The following is a 27,786-nucleotide window of genomic DNA, read 5'->3' on the forward strand; positions in this document are numbered from 1 at the left end:
ACCAATTCTTGTCAAGCTGACATGGGTAATAAATCATGTAATTCCATAAACACACTGACTCACAGTTTCTACTAATTGACTTCAATGCTTAGAAGGAACCAGGACTAGGAAAAAAATAAAGCTCATTCTACAGCTGCCTTGTATAAAATGGTTTAGATTCTGCCCAACCTAGCAGGTCAAAGTAGAAGCATGAATACTTTCAGTTTCTATTATCATCTTCCCAGAGCCTACTATTCATTCTCTCATTCTGATTCTCTCCAAATTGGTAGATATTTATGGAAATTTCCATGATCTTTTAGGCATGCTTTCTTTCTTCAGTGACACTTCTGGTGGTGGGGCAAAGTCAGGCTCTACTCCAAGCTACCCCAGACTGCATAATTTTTGTTTGGTTGATGTTGGTGAAGTGTGTGTGTGTGCGTGTGTGTTGTGTGTGTGTGTGCGTGTGTGTTGTGTGCATGCGCGCTGGCATTTACTATTTCTGTTCATTTGATTACTCATGCAGGGAAAGCCTGTAATCTGGTTTCATTTTACAATCTTTGCTAGCGTTACCCTGAGTTTTTTTTTAAGGTTTTCTATGAATCACTAATTTTGTTAAAACCTTATGGCATATGAATTATTTTCAATCCTTTTCCTTTATTTACATTTTCATGTACTTTTATGAACACAATGATGGCCCAAACTCTATGTAATGTGAATTGAGTCTCTAATGTAAAAGAAAATCCAAATTCTTTTTCTTGGAAAGATATCACACTAGTCACGAAATCCCATTTCTAGGAAAGGGGGTGATGTCATAACTTAGAGGCAGGAGACATGACTATTAAGCAAAAGGTGCAGTTCTTGATGAGTCCCTGAAGAGGACTTCCAGTCCCAGACATACAGACAGCTGACTAAAGCATAAAGGTAATGCCAAAAATGAGCCACTTAGATTTTGATAAACACATTAAATAGCAGTGACTGAGGTACACAATATATTTTAAAAGCTGAACAGCTTATCCACATTTCATTCATTTAGTGATAAAAAAAGAAATAGTTAAAAAAAAAACAACGAATAAGCCAAAGTTCCAACTCTTGGCTCTTGGCCAGGAAAACTTCGTAAGAGATGAAAGCCACCTTCATCATTATTCATTCGGCAAAATAATCCATGCTTAAACAAATGACTTTTATGTGTGCAGCATGTGCTGTGTATTCTGCTTCCAGGTGGAGCCTGTTCAGCCCTTTTTGTGGTTTCATTTGCTGTAGTCGATCCAACTTGGAAATGAGTTGGAATCCTGGTGACCCACCTTGGCAGGATCTGCTGTCTGAGGCTGGAGTGAAGCCCATCTCACACTCGCAGCGATATGCACCCGGGACGTTGAGGCATTGTCCATTCTCACATAGATTTATGTTTTCTGCACACTCATCAACATCTGTTGAAGGAGCAAATTACATCTCTATTAAGTTCCAAATCTCATGACATTTTTTTCTTTGCTCTATAACGAAACCAGTCTCACTGGCTTGAGTTAGTGCTCATTAACATCAAACAACAATTATCCATATACACCTAAATAAGGGTATACAACTTGATAGCAGAGCTGTTTATGCCCTAACATTCAATTCCATTATGATAAACAGGAGGAACGAGGTGTCTCTCACATCTGTCTCAGTTCTCTTTAATGCTAATTTGTTACATCTGTGTTAACACCAACGTCATTTAGATATAACCAAGAACATTGGAATTAATCTTAAAATGGTGTTAATTCATTTGAAAACATTACAGTATTAAAATGAACAACTTTTTCACTAGTTCAAGTATTTTTAAGCAAATAAGGGACACTCTATGGGAGTGAGGAAAGTTTCTTTCATGCCATTACAATCTCATTAAAATATTCTTATTTTAATTACACAAATGAGTGTTATTCATAGAACTTAAAGACAATTTCTTTGATTCTATCAAATGGAAAAAGGGGGGAAGGGCAGAAATGTTTCTTGAGGGCCTATCATTTGCCAGGGAGTGTGCTAGCTGCCTGACATTCATGTTTTCACTTAGTTCACCAACCCTGGGAGGTTTACAAGAGGAAGAACCCGAGGCTAAGAGGAGGCGACTGATGCCTGGGAGTCACAGTGATCTAATCTGTGGCTGAGCCAGGGTCTAGGCCCAGCTGTCTCTGATACCAAGGCCATGCCCCTGACCTCACACCACGGTGCAGAGACATGCTAAGAAAGATGCAGTACCTGAGGTTTAAAAGTAAGGAAGCTTTACAACTGAATAAACATGTTTTCTTAAAGAGGCATTAGAAAACTGTAAGTCTGTGTTTTTTATGTCAATAATCAGAAAAAACTATCTTTTAATTTGGGGTTTAAAGTGTGCACTGAAATTCAACTGAGAAACACCTATCTCTCAAGCTTAAAAGTATCATTCTTTATGTCCAGCAAGATGATCTAGTCTTTTTACGTGAATATAATGAGTGGATGTTTTATCCTCAAGGAATGCAGAGTGAATTTACTCACATTCATTAAGCTCTTATGATGCATGTTTCTAAGCTCTTTACTTGTATTATTCCATTTAATCCTTTCAATACCATGTGATAAACTGAGATTTTGATAAACACAATAAATAGCAGTGATTGGGTAGGTCATAGATTTTATTTTAAGAAGCTGTATAGTTTTCCCAACATGTCATTCATTCAATGATATAAAAGAAAAAGGGAAATAGTATTTATTATTATTATTACCACCATGTCCATTTCAGAATGGAGAAACTAAGGACACACAGGTTAAGTCATTTACTTAAGGCTATATGGCCAGTAAGCAGCATAGGCAAGATCTGGATCCAGATGGTCTGACTCAGAGCCTGTATTTTTGACCATTATGTTAATTAATGAATAAAAGGAAATGACAGTCAGTAAGAGTACATGATAGTAATAAATGCCATTATTTTAAAAAATTTCCAAGTTTTTGTGTTTAATGTAAGCAAAAGATACATATTCACCTTAGGTCAAGTGTAAAAACAGAGGTAGTGATTTCAGCCTCCTTTAACTATAGTTTTCTTCTGATGATGAAAACATACAGAGTGTTGCATGAAAATCAGGACCTCACCCACCTGAGCAGGTAAATCCATCTCCAGTGAACCCTTCAGAGCAGGCACAGCGGTAGGAGCCTGGGGTATTGACACACTGAGCATTTATGCTGCACTGGTGGGTTCCATTAGAGCATTCGTCCAGATCTGCATGTCAAGAGAACATAGCAATAAAGTTCAGAAATGAAAATGGAATATTTAAACACACAGGAAGATTTTCATTTGCTTAATTTAAATGTAAACTGGCCCCAAACTGGCCAAATGGAATGTATTTTAGTTTACTGGTCAAGTCGCAGTTCTATATAATTTTCTAACACCTCAGACTTAGGATCCAAAATGTTCATGCTACAAACATGGGCCAAAATAATTAGTTCAAGCATTTTTTGAGCTGTCTAATCAACTAGAATTATAATGTTTAAAAGAAAACCAGGCCTAGATTTCCTTCTGATTTCTACTGAGGGTGAATTTTATCATTGGCTACCTTATCACTAAAAAAGGGGTCAATTTTCAAGATAATACTGAATTTCAGAGCAGGACAATTACCACAGAATTTTCAAGTTCACTTTATAGATGAGGAAACCAAGACATGATTCTTGACCTCATGGAGCCCCTAGTCTAGTGGAAAAGACAGATGTTAAATACAGAAAATTAAATTAAATTAAATACTGTTATACATGTACCATGAAGAAAAGTTACAAGGTATAAGGAAATAAGAAGGGTGTCTAATTTGGATTGCAGGAATTAGGAAAGCTCCACTGAGGAAGTAAATTTTAGTTAACTTTGCACCTGAAGGATGAGCAAGAGTTGACCTGCGAACAGAAGTAGGGATGGGTCTTCCTTGCAGAGGGAACAGCACGTATAAAAACACGGAGAAGGAAAAGAGCTTTGATGTGACAAAAATTAAAGGAGGTCAGAGTGATAAAGCACAATGTAGGAGACCAAGGATGAAAGAAAGTGAAGCTGGAGAGATAGTGGGAAGATGCCATAGGGTCTTGTAAACCATGTGAAGGAAGCCGAATTTTATCCTAAATTCAATGGATTAAAATGACAATTGTGAAGAAATCAGATCCATGGTTTAAAAAAATCTACCTGGCTGCAATGTGGAGAATGGATTGCGAGAGGACCAGAGAGGGAGTAAGCAAACATATGAGGAGGTTCTTGTAGCAGCTAACAGAGAGAAAGGGCTGGGGTGGGGGGCAGATTGAGAGAGAGAACGGTTGCAACAAGAGCAGGGGGATGGAGATGGAAAGGAGTGGATGGATTTGGATGCCATTTTGGAGTAGAGGTGCCTGGACATGGTTAAATCTTTTGTATTAGCGGCAGGCTATTTTTCGATAGCTGGCCAGAGTGATAGATGGACAAGAAGCACAAAAAAAGGGAGGCTAGAGGAGAGAAAACCAGTAAACAAATGGGACTAGAAAAATGGGAATGGGGATGTAGCTGAAAAGTTGTGAGATTAATGATAGAAAAATGGCTGGACTCAAGTGGGTAGCTAGTGGACTTAGTGACACCATGAGAGAACCTTCCTTAGCTAAGTTATTTAAAAACAATGTTAACTCAAATTCTGGAGTCAGCTCATAAACATTTGACAAGTATAAAACAATTGAGTAGGTAAGAAAGTACATTCAAATTAACTAATATTATTAATAAAAGATCTTAAAATTATCCTTTAATTCTTGCTGCAGGCTTATCAGGTTTGAATGAGTAATCATAGGGAGGTCAGTTTTGCTTGCTTTAATTTGTATTTTAAATAGACCTGGATAATTTTTATGAGTTGCAACATGCCTTATTGTTGAGGCATGTAAAACACTGAACGTACCAAGCAGCACTATGAATGACGTCAAGGGTAAAATCCAGTTCCTTGCCTCACAGCTATAAAGGACTTATTAGACTCTGGTCAAGAACTATAAAACTTGGAGAATGGCAACTGCCTTCACATTCTCCTTCTAATCTGGCTTCTTGGAATCCAAAACATTTAGATTTCTCTGGAAGAAGAATTCTATTTTCTATTAGAAGCTGGTATTGACCACTTACTATAGACCTAGGTTATCTGAAAAAAATCTTTTCATTCCCTTCATTTATTTCACTGGGTTTTAAATCTCACTGTTACTCTATGAAAAAACTGGAAAAATATATTAGTCATGTTTCATCCTACAGCTGTTTGGATTTCTGGCTGCACATCAAATAATTTTTACTGAACAACACCACATTAAAAAGCAGATGCCAAGGCATACTGTTGTAATTTGATCATTTATACCAAAGTTAAAGGAAACTCTTAGGCAAGAATTATCTTGCAACGAAAGACAGCCTTTAATTTTCAAGAGAATAAATGAAAATAAGAGGCATGTTCCTATTCAAGTATGTAGGTTAACAACTGTGCAAAGAAGAGCCTCTAGGGATTTTGTGTCTTAGCAAAGGTTATTTACATTTGCAAAATACTCACCAATACATTTGATGCCATTTCCAACCCAGCCTTCTCTGCAGCTACATTTGAAGCTTCCTGGGACGTTTAGACATGAGGCATGCATGTCACAGTTGTGGGCACCAATTTCACACTCATCCACATCTGAGAAACCGTAGTTAATATGAAGATAAGATACAACCTAGTTAATTCTACTTCCAAGAGATTTCTGTATAGGCAAAATTTTAAAGTAAACACAGAGAAAACATTAATGTCACTTTTATTTTTAATATGTTTAGACTCCAACAGGATTTGGACGTTCATGATCCAAATCAAACAAGGCCTTCCCTGAAAGAAATTGCCAGCCAGAACATATAAAAATAATCACTGGAAATGTTATCTGGAAAATGACCAGATGATTTTATCAGTATTATGTATATAGTGTCTGTGTATGTTGTACACATACATATGAACATGCAGAGTTCTTCTTTCATTACTTGCTCTTTCCTGGAGGTGTCAGCTTAAGGCCTAGGCTGCAGTCTAAGTCACCCACCACCTGGCTTGAGCAAAATACCACACGAGAGCCTTGAGAAATGATGGACATTTGGCCCAAAGCACTGACCTTGAGAGTTCAACCCCCATCTGCCCTTCAATAGGCTAAAACTATTTAGTAGAGAACAGGAATAAGAGATAAAATGATGGGGTGAACAAAGAAAAAAAGCGAAGGGAGGAAATTGGGGCAGGGAGAAGAGAAGGCAAAAGCAAATGGAAAGAGAGGAGAGAAGAGCAGAGAAAAAGATGGGGGAAAGAAAGGAAGGAAAAGAGTCTAAATATAAATTTAGATTAATTTTTGTTAGTTTAAAAGAACTGCAAAACTCAGCAAACACCTGGAATTCCTCCAGGTCTTTTGGTGCTTCTTCCTTATGTATATCTTCTGTTTGGGCAGGAGAAAGTGAACGCTGCCCCAGGAGCTATCAGGAGCACATGAGAACCATGGGGGTCAGATTCCACACCCATTCTCCCACTCCGTGACCAAGCACGCAGCCAGGTCTGCAGCTTGGTAGCTGAGACCGTGCTCATCTACCACAGAGAACAGACAAATGCATCATATGTGCTCTGGGCCAGTTACTCATTACATAACTGTCACAACCTGGTGTGGGTGAAAGTACAAGAAATTTCAGGGAACAAATGATGTTGAAGGTTAACCTCTGAAATATAAGAAGCTGAAACACAGGGGATACAAGCTTGAGACCTACCTGTGCATCCTGTGGTCCCCTTCTTTACTGAATACCCCAGCTGACAGTGGCAAATGAAGGATCCCTTGGTGTTCTCACATTCCCCAAACATGCAGATGTTTGAATTTAAGTCACATTCATTCACGTCTAGGAAATTGATTTTCAACACCTTGGTTAATACTTGTTTATTCTAGTAATTCAAAAGCTATCTTTTAAACTGAATAGCATACTAATGAGATACACAAATAATGTTTAAAATATAATGTATTTGCAGGACACAGTATTACAGATAAATATATTGTCTTTAAGGATTTTTTTTTCAAATAATTCTTCCTTTTCGACTTTCACATCTTCTAATACAGTGGTTTGAATTTTAAAAATAACCAAAAAAGCCTTTTCTTCTTATGTGCATGTGTGTGTGCATACTGTACACAAATATTTATCCTGTTCTTATGGTACCCACCAATGCATGTTTTCATGTCCATTGAAGCCATGAAGCCATCGTAACACAGACAGCGATACTCTCCAGGGATGTTGGTACACTGCCCGCCATCACAGATATCAGGATTATTTTCACATTCATCAATATCTGATGATACAAAATCAAAATCAAATGAAAAACAAGGGTGACTTTTATTAAGCTCATACATTTTTTTTCATCCAGTTCCACACAAAATATGTGGAGCCAGATTTGTAAGATAAGATTAACCAGATGTACAAAGTCTGTGTGTTTTCCTTCCTGTACCTGCGCACGACCTCCCATCTGGCATCAGGGCATAACCTTCACTGCAGCTACATTCATAGCTTCCTTCTGCATTAGTGCACTGGGTGTCACAGCCTCCGTTCATTATCATACATTCGTCAATATCTGTAAAAACATTGCCACCACGTTACTTGTCAGGGATACTTCCTTCAAAAAAAAAAGAGAGAGTTTTTCTACTCCTTAAGCAGACGATGCTTCAGTGGCTTTGGATTTTTCTCCCCACTATTCATGTTGATTGATCATTGTAACATTAGCCTTTCTTAGTTCCTCTCACTTCCTTTCAGACAGCATTTCATTTGACATCCAGCTCCAGTAACCTAAGATTAAAGAACTCAGATATACCATATAGGATGAAATATATATAGAGAGAGAAATATAGGATGTTTCTTATTATAAAACCAGAGGTTCCTCTGCAAAACCACCAAACCATGGCATCTGCCCCCATTCTTAGATTTGTTTTTAGGACAAAGGACTCCCATCGGCATCATTATATATTCCATGCCAGAAGCATTCCTCGACTGACTTGAGAAATACAACTTCCAGACCTGCCTGGCCTACCCTTACCTGTACAGCCCTGCCGATCTGGTGTGGCCTGGTACCCAGCATTGCAGGAGCACTGATAAGTTCCGATCATGTTTACACATTTTCCATTTCTACAGAGATTGTCACTCAGGGAGCATTCATTAATATCTATAAAAAGATACACAGAGTTAATGTTTTATGAAATCACAACACCACTTAAACTATCAAGAACATGCAGCATCAGAGCAATGGTCTCCAAAGGGCTTTATTTACTTCAGGGGTAAGTAAGATGGTCTCCTGCAGCAATTCAAAGAAAATGCCAGAATCTATATTTCTCTTAGTTCTATCTACAACAGTGCTCTCCAGTGGAACTTTTTACATTGATGGAACTGTTACATATCTGTGCTGTCCAATACATAGCTGTTACTGAGTGCTTGAAACGTGGATACTGTGACTAAGGAACTGAATTTTTAACATTATTTAATTTTGATAAAATTTAAATAGCCACATGTGGCTAGTGAGTACCACATTAGACCACATCCACCTAGCACATGCCAGAAATAAAGCTTGTTAATACTTAATCTATGAATTTACTTAATCTATGAATTTAGCTGGCACCCTCAGCTGGTCTTAATTGGATGGTTACCTGTTGTCTAAATAACATGAAGGTTCCTGAGGGAAGACAGCTGGTTCCACAAAACAGAGGGGCTGAAAATAGGGCCCTCAGTTTTTAAGTTTTCATGGCATTGTGTATACAGGTCCTGGATAGGTGGATTACAGATTATATTGCCTGTTTTTAAGTAAACTAACCCTTATAAGATGGGCAGATGCCTTAAAAAAAAACGCCTGCAAAGATCTGTGGAAGAAACTAGTACTAATAATGCAAAAAGAGAAGAGCAAGAAAATGGTAGAGTGACACTTGCTCACACAAGTTACCTGTCAAACACAATCTAAGGTAAAAATCAGATATAACAAGAAATTCACCCCAAATTCTCAAAATTACTAAGAAGACGATGTGGCAGATTTATGTTTATAATCATGAAATATTTATTTTATTGAACATGCAAAAATACATATTTTATAATGTACATTATATCATTGAGGGGAACTTTTTTTTCAGCTATAAAACCCATGAAAATTAATTAGCAAAATAAACTGAACTTAGAAACAGATCTCTGGATCACTGGTATCACAACCATGAATAAATATTCTGTAATTATCTGTGTGAAAAAGCTTTTGAACTATTAAAGTGGAATTAAAAATATTTAAAACCTTTAAATTCACCTTAAAAATGTCTGTTTGAAAAAAGAAGCAGACTCACAGATACAAAGAACAAACTAGTGGTTACCAGTGGGCAGAGGAAATGGCAGAGGGGCAAGATAGGGGTAGGGGTTAAAAAAAAAAGGGTTATTATGGGATTATACAAAAACATGAATGCAAAACTTCTGAGAATTGTAAAGCACGATAGAATTTAAAGAATCTTTCATTCAATAAAAAAATTAAAAATTAAAAAAATAAATTAAATGTCTGGCCTATGATTTAAGATTCACCTAATCATTAGCATAGCGATATAAATATGGGTTATAAATAAATACGTGAGTAGTCGGGAGGTGTGCTCAAGTTATGTTTTTATTTGGGGGTGTGGGATCTGTCTATTTTAAACTGTTTTATTTGCTTACACTTTCAAGAAAGACTTACTGTGAGGAAAACATTTCCTGGCTAAATCAAAGCTTTAAAGCCTATGGAACGCTTCTTCAAGACCAGCCGTGGTCGCACCTACATCCTCCGCCCCCCATCCCGAGCTCAGGGCCAGTAAAGAGGCCTCAGTGCTCCTGTGAGGAGGGGGTTGGAGGGAGCGTGTGAGCTCACACACAGGTGAGCAGACCCTGTGAGGACTGACACGGGGCACGGAGTGGATTCTTGTGCACAGGTGTGTGCACAGGTGTGCGCACAGGCAAACTATCAGGGAGCAGCCCTTCCAAGGGGAGCAGCTGTCCCATCCCAGCCGACCCGGAGGAGGGAACTGCAGGGCCTGACACAGGGTCCCTCCCACAGGGTCCTTTCCGGTGCTCTTGTAACGAAAAAGAGGGGAACTGGGGTAAGCATCTTCTAAAGACACAGCCTGAATCCAAATGTATGGACTCTGAATTCCCAAATTTTAATCTGTTAGATTTCACAGGCCAAAAACAACCAGTTCATGAGAATGACCTCTGATCTTTATAATCTTTACCAGTTGAACTGGGAGGGTTTATGTGCTGAGGAGACAAACTCACCCACACAGTCCTCACGTGACGGTGACAGCTCGTGTCCCAGTGGGCAGTCACACTGAAAGCTGCCCTCAGTGTTCACACAGGTGCCACCCCTACAAAGGAGAGGGTTACGTTCACATTCGTCAATGTCTGAAAGGTAAAAACGTGAGAGCCATTAAAGAACTCTGAGGAAAAAACGTTCACGCACACAGCATGGGAGAAAGATTCATTATCTGAGGTCATTGTGACTCAAACGTGAGAGATGGGTTAATAAGAGATGGGATAACGCTCTCCTCACTTTATGATCAGTAGATAAAAGGTTAAAGTTCTACTCTGAAAAGATAGTGAGCCATCAAGGCTTTTACTTGTATGAAATGAGCAGGCTCATGAGCGGTAAAAATAAACAATATTCGCTTTATATCACTCTAAACTCCAGACACCACATGTCTCTATCTCTAATCAAAGTGAAAGAAAACTCTTAGACTGATCACTTTCTGTATCCCATGAGGTGAGTCCTATAAGTTGCTAAAAATCAAACGATGGGCTAAAAGGTGGGCAATGCCAAGAGTGTTTGTAATAACACACAAGTAAGGAAAAGAACATAGGGTTCGCATGACAATATAAATTTGGCAGGTCACCACCCACTATCATACATTTTCAGTGACTCTCTCCTCAGCAGTTAGTCTGTGGTGACTTCAGATTCTATAAATAAGCAGAACCCAGACTCAGTATCTCACTGCCATTAAGGCACCAAGGGGCTGGGGCTCCCCAAGAGCTATCGAGGAGCGGATTTCCTGTCTGACACTTAGATCTGTTCTCTCTCTCGCCACAGCTCCTTGCCAAGCACGCTGTTCACAGCTCTGAGACAGGCCAAGGTCGCGCTAAGGAGTCTGTGCTACACCGGTTTGCAGACCCGAGCGGCTTACCCATGCAGTTCTTCATCATCATGAACCCGCTCTCGTAGCCTTCGAAGCACTCACACTCAAAGCTGCCCGGCGTGTTGACACAGATCCCACTCCCACAGAGGTCAGGGGAAATCCTGCACTCGTCAATGTCTAGTTCACAGGGTGTAAAAGAAATTCAGAAAACCAGAGTGAGATGAGAAGGTGTTCACGAACAGAGAGATTTGGCCTTCCGAGCAAAGGTGCTGGAGGAAGCAGGGGCGAGCCGTAGAAGGATGCGTTTTCAGGAGGTCACCTCGAGGGGGACAGGGCTGCAGGCACATTCCTTTCCCCAACTGCCAAAACTGTCACAGCCAACGGGCAGGTGGGCCCTTTTTGCCTTTAAGAATTCTGGAATTGTGGATTTCTCTTTGTGGCTTAGAAATGATAACAAAAGGATGAACCAAGCAGCTGTGATATGAGCCGACCAAGGCAGGTGGCAAACGAGGAAGCAGTGGCCATATGGATGGAGTCCCACGCACGACGCAAAGCCCACGCTGGTTCTGCTGCACTAGCCCACGTCCACCCCTGGTGCGGGCGTGTGAGGGCTGCTGCCTCTGAGCAGGGGTGGCTAGCCGGCCACAGAGACAGCCTCAGAGGCAGGTGCGACCACTGAACCCTGAGCCGGAGAACACGCCTATATGGCAGGGCCGTGGAATATGCCCCAACTGTGCTTCCGCGTCATATTCAGAGGGAAGAGCCTACTGATTTAATTTTAAAATTAAAAACAAACGATAATGATGGGCTTTTGCCTGTGTCAATTTTTACATACTACAGTAAATAAGAATCTTTACTAGCAGCACTTATACTCTCAAAAATAGGATTCTCTGAGAAATCTCCCATTCCTGAAATCAAGATTTTCAATAGAGCAGTATGTCTGTAAATAAGATTAAGAAAACATGACTTGCTTAAATATTTTTGTCAGAGTGGGAAAAATGTTTTTGCCAGCATCTGTTTATTCTCGTGAATTTAAATTTTTAAGTTTTTCTATCACAGGACTTATAAATGGCTAATTTGCACACGTTCTCTTGAGGGGGCGGGCAGGGGGGTAGTCTCAGCCCCTGCTTTCTCCCAGCTTTTGTTTTTTTTCTATTGATTTTTCCCAATTGCAGGACATACTGAAAAAATGCAGGTACTTTCTTTTAAACAAAAGTCTTAACAAAATTGATTGATTCAATTAAGCAGGTAATAATATGCACACTAATTCTCCTAATTTTTATCTCTCAGTATCTAGGAACTGGTGATGAGAGCCGTATGAAGAACACAGAATGGCAGAGGAGGGACAGATTTTGGCTGATGTGATGTGGTGGGAGCTGCATAGTGTAGATTAGGAACTCTGGAACCAGATGACTGGGCACAAACCCCACTTCTGTCATCTTCTGGGTGTAGGGGCTTGGGAAAGTCACTTAATTTCTCTGTGCCTTAGTTTCTTTATCTGTAAAATGGGGCATGTAGAAGCACCTGCCTCATAGGAGTAAGTGAACCAATGTTTCTTAAGTGCTCAGAACAGCTCTTGTCTCATAAAGAGGGCAGTATATGTGAAAGCTCTTTGCTGTTAAGAATTAGCATTTTGGAGGAAGTGGCTTTTGAACTGATCCTGGAAGGTTGCATAGAAATTCTAACTTTAAAGATGTAGAATAAATAGAAGGGCGAGAGATAAAATGCACAGATGAAGAAAACTAATGCATTTCAGAGAACATCAAGTTATAGAGAGGCTGATAATGGGTGCAAGTACAGGTGAGATGGGTACAGTGACTGAGGGCACCAGCGTGGGGGGCAGAGATGGGCCTTACATGCTGTGAAGAAGGGCAGCCAACCATGTCCCACTGTCCTTTCACATTGCATCCCACAACACTACAGTCCTGTCAACAAACTTCCCTCTTATACAGTATAAACAAGGTGAGTTTCAGAGCCATTAAGTGACTTGGCTAATTTCACACCAAAAACAGGGCAGTCAGAACTGGAAAAGTTTCTTTATCTAGGTCTAGGATCATCTAAGTCAATAGAAGTTGTTTTGCGGGAAGTTATACAATCCAAGCCCTGCTTTAGGATGAAAAACCTGGTGGTTGTGAAAATGAAGGATCTAATTGGAAAATTACTGGGGTGGGAGACGCTGGAGGAATCTGCAGTGTAGAGACTGCGATGTGCTGCCCAGGTCCCCCTTCAAGAAGGAAGGACTCACACGTCCTTGCCCTCAGTTGTCGGGACTGTGGCTGGCAGAAAGTCCTGAGGTGAGAACTATCTTCAGGAAGCGCCTCAGCTAAGCGGACCTTTCTCACAGTCACACCCCTTCTTGGGGCAGATGTATGCAAAGATTCATCGTGCAGGTACATAAACACCTAGCCCCTCTGCCCTAACTCAAGACAACTGTGATGTGCTTCCCAGATGCAGAGCTCCCGAGGCGGGTGGGCTGAGGACCACATTGGGACTGCATCACAGCCCACTTCTGCTTCCTTTCCGTCCCTCCCAAGACCAATGCCTAATAACCTCTGTGCCTGCTAATCTCTGCTCAATCTGTTTCCTGAGGAGCTAAACCTACATCAGCAATAGTGTAGAAGAAATAGTACAAGTACTTGAAATAGCCATTTTGATGGAAGAATATACATAACTTTTTCACTTGTCTATTGGGAGAGGGAGGTGCCAAAATTAAGTCTGAGGCTTCAATCCTGAGTGAAATGATACTATTAATATATCCAAGGAAGTCCCTAGGCAGAGGAAGGGGGATGGGACAAAGGGAGACGAAAACAAAGAGAAACTGTCCAGATGGAAGTTAGAAATGCAGGAGTGGAACTCAGGAGGAGTAGAGAGCTAGAGATGGCACCTAGGAGTCAGCTCAACAGAGGCCATCCAAAAAGGCGTGATGGTAGATGTAATTCTGAGAGGCAGAATGTTGAGAGAGCAGAGGACTTTGGAAAATGCCCAAGGGATGGAAAATGCCAAAGGCAAGAAGAATCTGGGAAGATTAGGGACGGAACTTCATAGTCATGATAGCACAACTGAGACAGGAAATACAATGGAAGCTAAGAGAGAAGAAAATCAAGGAGGGGGTTGGCCAGAGGTCAAGGAGAATATGCACTGAGAGAAAGATTTTTTTGAACTTGGCAAAGGTGTTTTGCAAGAGTATATATATGTGCCTGAAGGAGGGAGGTCAGCATTCAGGGGCTACAAAGCAAATGGTTACTTAAAAGAGAGGAATGAGAGGTGAAAGTAGGAAAAGAGCATGGTAGCTTGAGGGAAAAGGAGGGCTGAGGAGACGCTCTGCACTTGTTTACAGGTCTAGGGAAAGAAACCGGTAAAGAGGGGGAAATGCCAGAGAGAGAGGAGTGAACTCTGCTAAGAAGGGTCTGGAGCAGAAAGAGGAAAGGAGAGTGAAAGCAGAGAGTTTCGCTGGAAAATTGCAGAAGAACATCACATTTCCTTCTCTGGAAGTGGAGGAGAGAGTAGGGCTGGAAAAGGACATTTTATACCGGAGAAGAGGGTGTGTGAGAAGTGTCCTGGCAATCAGGTTTGACTTCAATAAAGAAGAAAAGGAATGAATAGCGATACGAGAGGGTGTTAAGTCAGAAGAGGTTTAGAAGTGCTGCTAAGAGAAATTTATTAAGGGACGTAAAGAGGTGAATACAAGTATCACTCAGCAGCTGCAAAGGCCTGGTTGAGGGTGAATGCAGGGACCTCGGTCACCTTTTCTCAGGCTCTCCCTGCCAAGTTCAGCAGCCCTGAATGGAGAAAACAGTGGTGAGGGGGTTAGGAGTCAGGGATCAGCATGGAAGACATGGCAGAAAGACAAGACAGCAGAACTCCAAAAGACCAGATGGATAGTTCTGAAATGCTTAGGGGATAGTCTAGGCTGGGTAGGGCTAGGAGTGAATCAGTAGGATCGTATGGAGTAGGAAGCTAGGAAGAAGTCAAGAGAGACACTTCAATGGAGATCATGAACACATAGTGGGGGCAGGAGAAAAGGGAAAATTCCAAAGAGAATATGAAAAATGAGAGTTCTGAAAATAAGACCTTGGAGACATTCTTCAAGTGTTTGGAATAATTTGTTATATTATCTAATAGAAAAACTTGGAACTTTTGTATATTTTCTTAAAGAGTATGGCTATGGATAAGGGTATGGATATGGATTGTGACTGAAGCATAATATTAAGAAAACTGTCCACAGATGACGAAAATAAGTTACAACTTCTCTATTACAAACCTTAAAATTTGTAACAGAATGTCAAGTTTATACAAGTGTTGATTTAATGGCTATATTCTTTAGTACTCACATATTCTGAAAATCCTATTGTTACATTGTTCTTGTAGGTAGCACAGATATTATTTTCATGCTCTTTTGCAGCTCTCTCACAACAAGTTTGCTGGAGAAGTGGTTTAGGCATCGGGAAAAGGAAATAAAAAGAACAATGGGGCTTCCCTGCTGGCGCAGTGGTTGAGAGTCCGCCTGACGATGCAGGGGACAAAAAAAAAAAGAAAAAAAAAAAGAAAAGAACAATGTACATGTTCCTAGTGAGAAGATGGGCTTTTAAAGGCAGTACTTCCAAATAGCAAAAGAAAGAGAGCCAAGGTTTACCCAGTACAACAGAAGAATAGTCTCACCTGTGCAGTTTCTTTCCTCCAAGTCTAGAGCAAAGCCACTATTGCAACGGCACTTGAAACTTCCAATTGTATTCCTGCACTTTCCATACGTGCACATCCCAGGGAATGCTTTGCATTCATTGATATCTACAGGCAGAACAGAGCTGGAATGTAGAGCTGGTTGATATAAAAGAGTAGGTCCAGCTTACCCTTAAGCTGGAATGAAGTGAGAGAGTGGCATGGACATACATACACTACCAAATGTAAAACAGATAGCTAGTGGAAAGCTTTAGGCATCGGGAAAAGGAAATAAAAAGAACAATGGGGCTTCCCTGCTGGCGCAGTGGTTGAGAGTCCGCCTGACGATGCAGGGGACAAAAAAAAAAAAAAAAAAAAAAAGAAAAGAACAATGTACATGTTCCTAGTGAGAAGATGGGCTTTTAAAGGCAGTACTTCCAAATAGCAAAAGAAAGAGAGCCAAGGTTTACCCAGTACAACAGAAGAATAGTCTCACCTGTGCAGTTTCTTTCCTCCAAGTCTAGAGCAAAGCCACTATTGCAACGGCACTTGAAACTTCCAATTGTATTCCTGCACTTTCCATACGTGCACATCCCAGGGAATGCTTTGCATTCATTGATATCTACAGGCAGAACAGAGCTGGAATGTAGAGCTGGTTGATATAAAAGAGTAGGTCCAGCTTACCCTTAAGCTGGAATGAAGTGAGAGAGTGGCATGGACATACATACACTACCAAATGTAAAACAGATAGCTAGTGGAAAGCTGCTGCATCGCACAGGCAGATCAGCTCAGTGCTTTGTGACCACCTAGAGGGGTGGGATAGGGAGGGTGGGAGGGAGGCGATATGGGGATATATGTATACATATAGCTGATTCACTTTGTTATACAGCAGAAACTAACACACCATTGTCAAGCAATTATACTCCAATAAAGATGTTAAAAAATAAAAGGGTAGGTCCATCATTTTAAGTTAAAAATCTAACATGATAGAAAAGAATGTACTCAAGTAAAAATGGGGGATATCAAATTTTGCAATGATTACATTGATGCCACACAGGAAGTGTCAATTGTGAAAAAGATTCTGTATTTTTAGTGAACAGTTCTGAACCTTTTATTTCTGACCATTTGTTTTGTAAAGTTTAGGGGAGATAGAGAACTTTTTGCAACATCAGGGCTGCATCTCGTCAGGCTGTGCTGAGGAAAGCAGCAGTACAGTAGAAGGCTGTAAGAAAAGTGAGATTAGCTGTCTTTTTTAGCTGTCTTTTTTAGTTGGTATTGAATACCAACTTGTATAGGTGATTTATACTCCTGGGCCATAAGGCTGGTCACATGTTTCGTTTAACAAAGAAAGTTAAGTGGGAAATCAAATGTTTAAGGCAAAATCAATCTTCAGAGAATGCAGAAGGTGAGCTTTAGTGCAGAGGGACCAAATGGGCTGCTGACGGTTACCTTTGTAAAATGGCCTCCCAGTAAGAACATCCCCTCTGTTAGCAAAGCCAGGCCCCCGGGGGCACAGGGTCTCGTACTCCTTGGTGCCAGGTTTGGGGCACTCCTCACACTCAGTGCCCCAAGCTGCCCCGACTGCACAGCAGCAGGCATCCATGCGGAACTTCCCAGGAACAGGGTGGATGCATTCATCCTCATCCCACTTCAAGTAACACTGCTCCATGCGGATATCTACAGGGAGAGGGAACCACAGTTTGAGATTAAGCTGTAAGATGCACTGAACATTCACATACCAAGCATCTGCTTTGGCCCTGGGATGAGGCCAGGCCCTGGAGACACACCAATGAGCAGGAGACAGAGTCCCTAACCTCCTGAAATGGATACCATAATGACAGTCATTTAAAGAGAGAACAGGTGGGTTCTCCTTCAGTATTACCTAATTCTCACCTGACACCTTCAGGAAGAAAAGGTTCCCTTGGGATAAGATTCCTTCTTATCATCAGCTATGATCCTTTTTTCGTATCACTGACATCAGAAAGAATAAATGAACTTTAGCATATTTTAGGGCCACTAAAATACGAGCAATTCTGGGATTAGTGGGGAAAAAAAAGCAGTTGAATTACGTATGTAAAAAGTTATGAGAGCCTGGTAGAGTAATCCTGTGCCTTTACTACTGAGTTTCATATCAATATTTACATCAGGAATCAAAACATTGTCAACATACGGCCTGTGAATGTTTTGACTGGCTTACATACATTAAATTAAAATATTAATTTTGGAAACCTCTGGATAGTACATGTGCTTTACAGTTTGTTGCAGTCTCCACTACTCCTTATTACCACCTCACTCATTTATGTTAACTGCTTGGCCCCTGCAAGCATCTGAGTTTGGAACTCCTGATTTAGATCAACTTCTATCAGAGCAGTTTATGTCTTTTGTTCTCAGAATATTTTCCATTTTCATATGCCAATCTCTTGAAACCTTCTCACATTCACAGCCACGGTAAATTACTGTAGCAAAATTTAAGTAGTGACAAAAAGCATTTAACAATAAAGATGTTAAAAAAAAAAGCATTTAACCAAAGTACAAGGATGAAGAATCCGATATATCCTCTTAGAATATTACAAAGGCATGATTTTGAGTGATATTACTGATAATTTATTTTTCTGAGTGATAATTTAAAATCAATGATATAAATTCATATATAGCATCATTTAGTTACTGAAGGCAATTTGATTTCATTAGTTATTTGACCATACTGATACTATTACTTTGTCATCTTCAAAAGATACTTTACTTTTTTCTAAACTTTGGAGATAATTTAAAAATAAAACTCCAAAAAGAAGTTTTCTTTATAATTGGACTTTGGATATTATAATTTCTAAACAATTCCATATGATTTTTTTCATATGATTTTACAGTCATACTTTGTATCCAAATTTAAATAGGCTGTCAAAAATTAGTTTAAAATGAAATTGTGTTAATCATAATAACTAAACTGTATGCTGTTGCAAACTTTTTTCTTGCTACTAATTTTAAAAATCCCTGTTTTTAAAATACCTTAAAGATCTTTGAATATAATAATTTAAAAATATTTATTATATAGTTTTGGAATAATTTTTAATATATATTTTTTTGAATACTTAGTTAATATATAATTTTAGAATACCTATTTAAATACCTTGAAGATCTTGGAATATAATACTACCATTGCTCATACTTTGTCTACAAGCTTAAATTTCAAATACAAGCCTATGTAAAGTTATTTTACAAACTAAAAACTTACTGTTTCATAAGATATTGGGAAAAAATCCCTTAAGTAAATAAAAAATTGTTCAGAGACAACATAGAATCAATAGAAGTTTCTTTTTCAATCATGAGACTTAAGTTTAGTCAAGAATAACACTGATAAAAAATACAGCCAGCTAGGCATTTCTATATTACAATGCTGACAGAAAGAGCTTCCTTATTTAAAATCTTTAGAAAATAAAGCATTAAGAAAATTTAAATTCTGAAGATGGTAAAGGAAGGGGTAGGATCAGTCAGTGTTTTCATACAGAAGCCACATAACTTTGCCATGACTTTCCCCACTGTCTTGTCAAGGAGCATAGCTGCAATGGGCTGGTAAATGTTAACTTCAAACACGAGTCTCCAATTTTTCTTCTATGCTCTAAATATACATAGTTCTCTTCTTCTATTGACTCAGTGTGAAAGACTAAACATCTTAAAATATCTGATTAACAAACTTATAATTTTTGTGTGTGTGTGAAAGTAGGGACTTGAAAATATATTTGTATGCCCACGCTCATAGAAGCATTATTCACAACAGCCGAAAGGTAAAAGCCACCCAAGAGTCCATTGACAGATGAGCAGACAAATAAAATGTGGTACATACATACAATGGAACACCACTCAGCCTGAGAAAGGAGAGAAATACTGATACATGCTACAACATGGATGAACCTTTAAGACACCACACTAAGTGAAACAAGCCAGTCACAGGAGGACAAATATCATATGATTCCTTTCCTTTGAGGCACTTAGAGTAGACAAATTCATAGAGACAGAAAGTAGAAGCAGGGATGCCAGAGGCTAGGAGAGGGATAAATGGGGTGTTAGTGTTTAATAGGTACAGAGTTTCAGTTGGGGAAGATGCATTTTTGAGATAAATTTGTGAGTAGTACTAACTTTCTGTATTATACAGAAACCATTTCATTTAAATTCATTCACTTTAAAAATATCCTCTGGTGAGTTTCCCCCAAATATCTCACTTAAAGCAAGTTTTCCAGCTATAGACCAAATAGTTTTGGTCAGGCCACTATCCAAAAAAATAAGAAAATTCATGCTTGGTTTCATGCATAAAACACAAGACAGCATGGACTTACCCAAACACACACGGCCAGTTCCATCCAACGTAAGGCCTTCAGGGCACTCACAATGAAAAGATCCTTTGCTGTTGACACAGCGTCCATTTGGGCAAACGCCAGGAAACACCTCACACTCATTAACGTCTGCAGGGAAATGAAGCAAGCAGAGAGAGAAAGATGTTACAAGTAGCAAAAGCAGGTGTAGTCTTACTTCCTGTATAGCATATTCATTCTGCAATACAATGTGGATTATTACTTGAGTTAAGCAGAAATATTCCACAACGAAGCCACCAGGTTTCCTGGGTACCAGCTGTGAAAACTACCACTGCCTTGCCCGTCCCTAAAACACATCCCAGACATACACCTTTGCCAGCTGTTCTGTGCCTTAAAGGCTAGTGATGTCCTCACGAAAATTCACCCAACAGCATAAAGAGGAGAAATGGGAAATTCTAAGCTGTTTCCTAAGAATATTATTCTAAAACATTTGTTGACTACATCTAGTATTTTTATTGAAATTCCAAGGTTTCTGAAAGTGATAAATATCTCCAAAGAGTGAGAGTGAATGTTAATTTTAAATACTGCTCTAAAGACTTACAATGTCATTCAAGAACGCACCCACCTTCACAAGTAACACCTTTAATCCTGGCAAACCCTCTTGGGCAAGCTGTATCTGTGAGAACAAAGGACACATTTTTACTTCATTACAAAAAACACAACTGTTTTAAGCTCAAGAAACAGTATAATGGAATCTAAACTGAACTAAATAAAAACCACAATCTGGGCTTTAGAGGCAAAGGACTCCACAGTTGCCCTCTGTTCAATTCAGTGGAGCACATGACATGCTGTGGTAACTCCATTGGTGTTAACCCATATTGAGATTCTCATAATTTTTCCTACAATGTCCTTTTGTTTTCACACTGTCAACCAAATCACAAGTAAACAAAAGATTTAGAGAAGAGAGACATCATGCTCCCCCGGGACACATGCAAATAAGAATATTGGAGGATACTGATAGTCACCCATAGCTAAATTCTAGTTGATTCCCTTCCTTATCCAAACTATTCAGAAGGTCTGCTTATAGTAAAAGGATAAACCAAATACATATTTCAAGAAGTGAATGCATTTTACCAGAAAAGACAACATGTTGGGGAGGGTAATGATCTTATGGTCTTCCTCATGATGGAAATATACAGAGAAAGAGATGCTTATTGAGGAAGAAGCTTTCTGATGAGAAGCCCAGAAGCCCGCTGGCCAGGCTCCTACCTAGTTCACACCGCTCACAGGGGCTCCCCCAGGCGGCCCCGAGGGTGGCGCAGCATTCGGATTTCAGAGTGGCTCCGTTGATGTTCACCTCACAGCGGTTGTCCTGGATGTTGAGCCAACACGTCCCTTTCAGGCTGTCTGAAAAGGAATAGGAAATAGTGGGGAGCTCTCATCTCTGAAGAAAATAGAACTCAGTTCTATACACCAAAGGCATTATTTAATAGCATTAAAAAACAAAACCATTATTAAAAAAACTTTTCTATAGACATTTACACATACATGCATTTAAATATAGCATATTACATACATGAAAATTAAATATGGTACTGTATATATTTCACACAATATGATAATTAATACAATTATATCTATGGGTATTCTAGGAGCAGCTGCTACTGCCCATGATTTCGTACTGGGATTTGCAAATAAAGGGCGTTACTGTTATAAGATCATTACTTGTATGAAAAATATTCATAAGACTTATTCTTTATTGCAGATACTTTGATATTTAAGATTTTATCAAATAACATTCTCCAAATAATCTCCTTCTCTCCTAATTCCCCACCAAATAAACCACACACAATTTCCGTTCTGTTGGAGAGAAGCCAGTATTTCTCCAACCGAAGATAATTATTTGATGAATAATTTGAAAAAAAGAAATCTTAAAGATAAAAAAAATAAACATCACTTATAAAATCACCATTAAGACACACCAGGGCTAATATTTGATGTATTTTCTTTCAGGCATCTTTCTATGATACATATGTATAGCCTTATCTCTAGTTCAAAACATAACACATGTTTATGATAAACTACCTGAAGAAATAGCAGAGAAAATATAAAAATCACCTGTAATCCTACCATCCAGAGGCAACTACTCCTAACTTTTTATACTATGTTTCTACATCAGATTTAAGTTCTTCCTTAAATGCCCATTCAAAAACCAATTTTGAAACAGAGAAAAGGAATCCAAAGTTGACATGGCAAATATTCATTGGGTAAAATAAATCATATGTGAAGTTTTCCTTGCAGTACTGTGGCTCTCAGTTTACTGTGCATAACACTACCAAGCTTCTTGTTAAAATGCAGACTCATAAGTTTCCAGATGTGTGGCCCAGGAGTCTGCATTTGACAAGCTCCTGAGGTGATGTATAAAGCAATTTAACAAAGCTTAATAGCGTAGTGTGGTCACAGTCTTGGAAAACAATAAAGAAAAAGCCTATTCCTACAGTATTTACTTTACTGTTTTTTTCATTTTTTAAAATAAACTTTAATTTTTAGAGCAGTTTTAGGTTCACAGCAAAATTGAGGACAAAGTACAGAGTTCCCATATACTCCCTGCCCCCTCACACACACAGCCTTCCCCACTATCAATATCCCACATCAGAGTGGTACATTTTTTACAGTCAATGACTCTATACTGCTATAAATATCGTGTACAGGTTTTTGGGTGGACATAAATTTCAGGTCATTTGAATAAATACTAATGAGTGCAATTGCTGAGGTGTATGGTACGAGTATGTTTAGTTTTATAAGAAACATCCAAACTGTCTCCAATGTGGCTGTACCATTTTGCATTTCCACCAACAATGAATAAGTTATTGTTGTTCTACATCCTTGTCAGCATTTGGTGTTCTCAGTGTTTTGGATTTTCACCATTCTAGTAGGTGTGTAGTGGTGTCTCATTGTTTTAACTTGCATTTCCCTAATGAAATATTATGTGGGCATTTTTTCATATGCTATTCGCCATCTGTATATCTTCTTTGGTGAAGTATCTGTTAAGATCTTTAGCTTATTTTCTAATTAGGTTGTTAGTTTTCTTATTGTTGAGTTTTAAGAGCTCTTTATATTTCAGATAACAGTCTTTTTATCAGATATGTCTTTTGCAAATATTTTCTCCCAGTTTGTGGCTTGGCTTCTCATTCTCTTGACCATATCTTTTGCAGAGCAGAAGTTTTTAATTTTAATGAAGCCTGATTTGTTAATTACTTCTTTCATGACTCATGCTCTTGGTGTTGTATCCAAGTCATTACCAAACCTAAGGTCATAATAAATTAATATAAACATAGACATTACACCCTTCACAAAAATTAATTCAAAATGCATCATAGACTTAAATGTAAACTACATTATTTACTTTAAAACTCATCTAATAATAAGGGCAAATAAAGTTATACTGCTAAAATCAACAATAAAAAGAAAATACAACCAGAAATACAGAAAGGGAATTGCGGTGAAACTGGCAGGCCCATGAAGGGAGACGTTGTAATCTGATTCCCTATGGAACAAGAGGACATTACCTGCAACCCAAGCCCTCTGGGACAGAGGATAAAACAAAACAAACAATGCTGTCCTTGACTGAATACAAAAAGTTATGGGGCAAGGATGTGGGGAAGAGATAGGCAGTCTGTTTGCTTTTTTTTGTTTTGAGATTCAGTTTGGATAAAAACTGTGTGCAAATGAAAAAGATTTGCTCATATGCATTTGTATCAGGTCTCAAATTACAGGTTGTTTTTTGTTTTTCGGTACGTGGGCCTCTCACTGTTGTGGCCTCTCCCGTTGCGGAGCACAGGCTCCGGACGCGCAGGCTCAGCGGCCATGGCTCACGGGCCCAGCCGCTCCGCGGCATGTGGGATCTTCCCGGACCGGGGCACGAACCCGTGTGCCCTGCATCGGCAGGCGGACTCTCAACCACGGCACCACCAGGGAAGCCCTACAGGTTTTTTATGGGCTTAAACCTGTACGTTCCATAGCACAGAGGAAACAGAGATGCTTGTGTAAGGCTACTGTGTATTTAAATGGTCTTTTAAGGACTGGGTTAATTATTGATTTATCACCTTGGCTATAGTCATTTTAAGCAAGATATATTATAATAATATTTGCTAGTATTTATTGAGGTAGCAACAAGCACTGTTAAAGGCTTTCCATGTATTAGTTTATTTACCCATTAAAACAACCCTATGAGGTATGGAGAACTTGCAGATGAGAAAACTGAGGCACAGGGGTCAACTAATTTACCCAAGTAAGGTCAACCAGCTAGGAGAGTGTCAGCATCAAGATTCAAACCTGCATTGTATGATTTCAGAGGCTTTACTCTGCTTCTGTAGGCTGGTATTGTATCAACACTGAAAAGTCCCCAAATCCATCCATACACACACATATACAATCCATCTCTATCTCCTGTTTTTTCTTTTGTGTATGTACCTATATACCTACACACACACACACACACACACACACACACACACACACACACACAGAGTCACAATATAGATGTAGTTATATAGTCAGAGGTTGGTTAAGATCTCTGAAAAAAATAAAGCAGGGAAAGCAGATAAGCTAGAGGCTGCAGTAAAAATCAAGAAGAGAAATAGGGGCTTCCCTGGTGGCGCAGTGGTTGCGCGTCCGCCTGCCAATGCAAGGGAACCGGGTTCGCGCCCCGGTCTGGGAGGATCCCACATGCCGCGGAGCGGCTGGGCCCGTGAGCCATGGCCGCTGAGCCTGCGCGTCCGGGGCCTGTGCTCCGCAGCGGGAGAGGCCGCAGCGGAGGGAGGCCCGCATACCACAAAAAAAAAAAGAAGAGAAATAATGGTGGCTTGGACTGGGGTTGTTGGTCTTGCTGGTGAGAAGTGGTTGAAATATGGATAAACTTTAAGTACAATCAATAGGATTTACTGATGGATTAAATGTGCAGTTTGAGAGAAAGACATCAAGGATGACTCCAGGATTTTAGAGGATGGCAATTACAAGAATGGAGTTACCATTTGACAAGAAAGAAATGATTCTAGGAGACACAGATTTAAGCTGAAAGATAGAAATTTGGTTTTAGATATGCTAAGTCTGAAATGTCAACTAGACACCCAAATGGAGACACTGTGCAGATAATTAGAAATACAAGTCTGAAATTAGCAGACAGATTAAGGATGGAGAGAGAAATGTGAGTCAATGCAGAGGCCATCTAAGCATAAGTGTAAGACAGAGAAGCAAAGAGGTCCAAGGACTGACCTGTGAGACATTTCAAATTGGAAAACAGGAGAATACGAAAGATTTAACAAAGGAAACTGAGAAAGCGCGCCAGAAAAGTGAAAGGAGAAAAAGAGGAGGCCATAAATGAAAAACTTCTTGAGAAGGGATGAGTGATGAACTGTGCTAAACACTGCTAATAGGCTAAGATGAGGAGCATTGCCCCTGTCGTGTCCATGTAATTTAAGGACAGAATGCAGATCCAAGCCAAAAATGAGGGAAATTGGACTAGATTATGCAGAGCTATCAGATGTGTGCAGTGTAATGCAGGAAAGATTAACCAAATTTATTGTTCTATTATATTTAATCATTTCAACCAGCATACAGCTGTCTCTTCAAGCAGTTTATAGAACACTTCAAGACTGGTTTATACTTAGGAAGTTTGCATAATATCTTCTAAATCCCTAAATATTCTTTGTATCTAACTAATTCATGTACATTCTGACATTTAAAATTTTTAATTACATCAGGGAATTTTTATCCAGTTCTAAATTTAGAGATTTGGCCCCTACCAAGGAACAGCTTGCAGGCTAATTACTGATTAAAGCCATTTGACAGTCCTATTAAAAAGTACATTCATAATATTTCCTAAGTATATTTTACTATTAACTCCCTTTTTAAAACTAGAATTCTGTTTTTAATAAAAAAAGAAGAAAAAAATGTCTAAAATTTAAAAATATTAAGTAAATTTCTTTCTGAGCAGCTTTAGGCTGGGATATTCAAATTTGATCACGATGAATGAAAACACGTAACACGTTGGCTGAGAAAAATATGGTGGTGTTTAGGTGTCCAACATAATGACTTGGAAATAAAAAGTCTTTGTTCCTTTTCATTAATAACTATAAGGGTAAAGGCCAAAATCATAGACATGTTTATGACAAAGCAAAAACTAAGATATCTTTGATGCCCAAGTGGCATAGAGTTAGTTTTCTGAGACATTAATTGACTAATGCTGAGTTCATTTCCTTTGCATAATAAAACGAGTCTATCTCAGTTGGAAACTGTGGCTTAGCAAAAATATTTCTGCCTTACCAGAACCAACCCACACATCCTCCCCCCAAACTAGGAATTCTGTGAGAAAAAAAAGTAATGCCCTAGGCAGATGGCAGTCTATTTCCTAGTATGGAGGGCTGAGCAAGCCTCAAATTTCACCAGCTGTACCTCACTGGGAGATGAAGAGTTGGCATTTCCAAAGGGAAGGTTTTCATTGAAACTTTGGACTTGGTCAGTTCTCCTCCTGTGACAAACAGGTACTCTAAGCATCCAGCTAAATATTGCTAGCATCAGACATAATACTGAAAATACTATTGTCTTTGGAAAATACTAAATTGAAAGTTGATATTGAATAAATAACAAACAAAAACAGCCAATTTATTTGGCACTATGTAAAACTGAAACATGTCCCTAACTACTTGGAAATATATATTTAGTTCCCTTTAAAGGTGGATACTAGGTAATAATATGAAGTATGTATACCTAGCCAGTGTAGCCATAGACACTAGAAGCAGGAAAGAATGACTGGGATCGTTTTTTCCCTTACATATGCTGAACGGTTGCTTATAGTGATAGATCAGACTATTTCATTTTATATATCTCCTATCGTCTTTATCAAAAACTGACCTTATATGTTTTGAGATACATTGAAAGATGTCTTGGAAGTTTTGGAATCTTTCTCTCTTAGAGATTTCCCAAAGCAAGAAAACAGTTATCTTCTCTTCCTTGGAGCTCATAAATTTATGATTGATGGGAGAAATGAAAAAAAACAATAAATTCTTTCTATTTGTTTAAAGTTTAAACTCTTTAAATTCTTGTTAACTGAGTCCAAATGCGATCACATTTCTGTTTACCATTGAAGGTTGTTTATAAAAAGTATGCAGTAAGGATTTGATTGTATTGATGCCTAAGGCATTCCTGGGGAATGAATATAAATATGTGTGTGGTATGGAAATGCTTATAACGTATAGCATAATATATATACTTATAAGAAGGGAACGCTTCCCAGAATCTAACAAAATTTAAGAGCCTGTCCAGTTTATGCTATCATGTTGTACTCCTATCTTGATAACAAGAGAAAACAACTGAAGTAACTCCTAATTATTAGCTTCCTGTGATCGTGTTCTGTTTTTATCCACAGAAGTCCTGAGGTCTCTGCTTATCTTTGTAGTGAAACTGAAACATCAGCACCGCGTGTGAATCTTACCAATACAGATCAATCCTGTAGAGCTGAGTTTGCTGCCAGGAGAACATTCACAATTGAAAGATCCAAGGTTGTTCCTGCAGGCCCCATTGACACATGGGTTGCTTTCACATTCATTTATATCTACAATCCAGAAGGAAAAGATTCTGTTAGAGCTGCCATGTGTTTCTGGAAAATATTACTCCAACAAGCCACGCTATGCCAGAATGTCTGGTAAACTTGGCTCTTGTA

The 27,786-nt window shown here is 39.1% G+C and overlaps 1 protein-coding gene across 1 annotated transcript in view; it reads right to left on the minus strand.

Moving 5' to 3' along the window:
• The window catches only part of FBN2 (fibrillin 2), a 224,600-nt gene that overhangs the window by 54,599 nt on the left and 142,215 nt on the right, over positions 1-27,786 (minus strand). The window contains exons 20-34 of the mRNA XM_024120349.2: positions 27,559-27,678; positions 21,336-21,473; positions 20,692-20,742; positions 20,091-20,216; positions 17,209-17,436; positions 16,256-16,381; positions 11,152-11,280; positions 10,250-10,375; positions 8,019-8,144; positions 7,437-7,559; positions 7,155-7,280; positions 6,713-6,838; positions 5,499-5,621; positions 3,080-3,202; positions 1,281-1,406 (exon numbers count right to left, since the gene is read on the minus strand). Coding sequence (XP_023976117.1) covers positions 1,281-1,406; positions 3,080-3,202; positions 5,499-5,621; positions 6,713-6,838; positions 7,155-7,280; positions 7,437-7,559; positions 8,019-8,144; positions 10,250-10,375; positions 11,152-11,280; positions 16,256-16,381; positions 17,209-17,436; positions 20,091-20,216; positions 20,692-20,742; positions 21,336-21,473; positions 27,559-27,678 — 1,917 coding nt within the window. The remainder of the gene's footprint in view (positions 1-1,280; positions 1,407-3,079; positions 3,203-5,498; positions 5,622-6,712; positions 6,839-7,154; positions 7,281-7,436; positions 7,560-8,018; positions 8,145-10,249; positions 10,376-11,151; positions 11,281-16,255; positions 16,382-17,208; positions 17,437-20,090; positions 20,217-20,691; positions 20,743-21,335; positions 21,474-27,558; positions 27,679-27,786) is intronic.

Source organism: Physeter macrocephalus, chromosome 8, assembly GCF_002837175.3.
Source record: "Physeter macrocephalus isolate SW-GA chromosome 8, ASM283717v5, whole genome shotgun sequence".
Taxonomy (NCBI): domain Eukaryota; kingdom Metazoa; phylum Chordata; class Mammalia; order Artiodactyla; family Physeteridae; genus Physeter; species Physeter macrocephalus.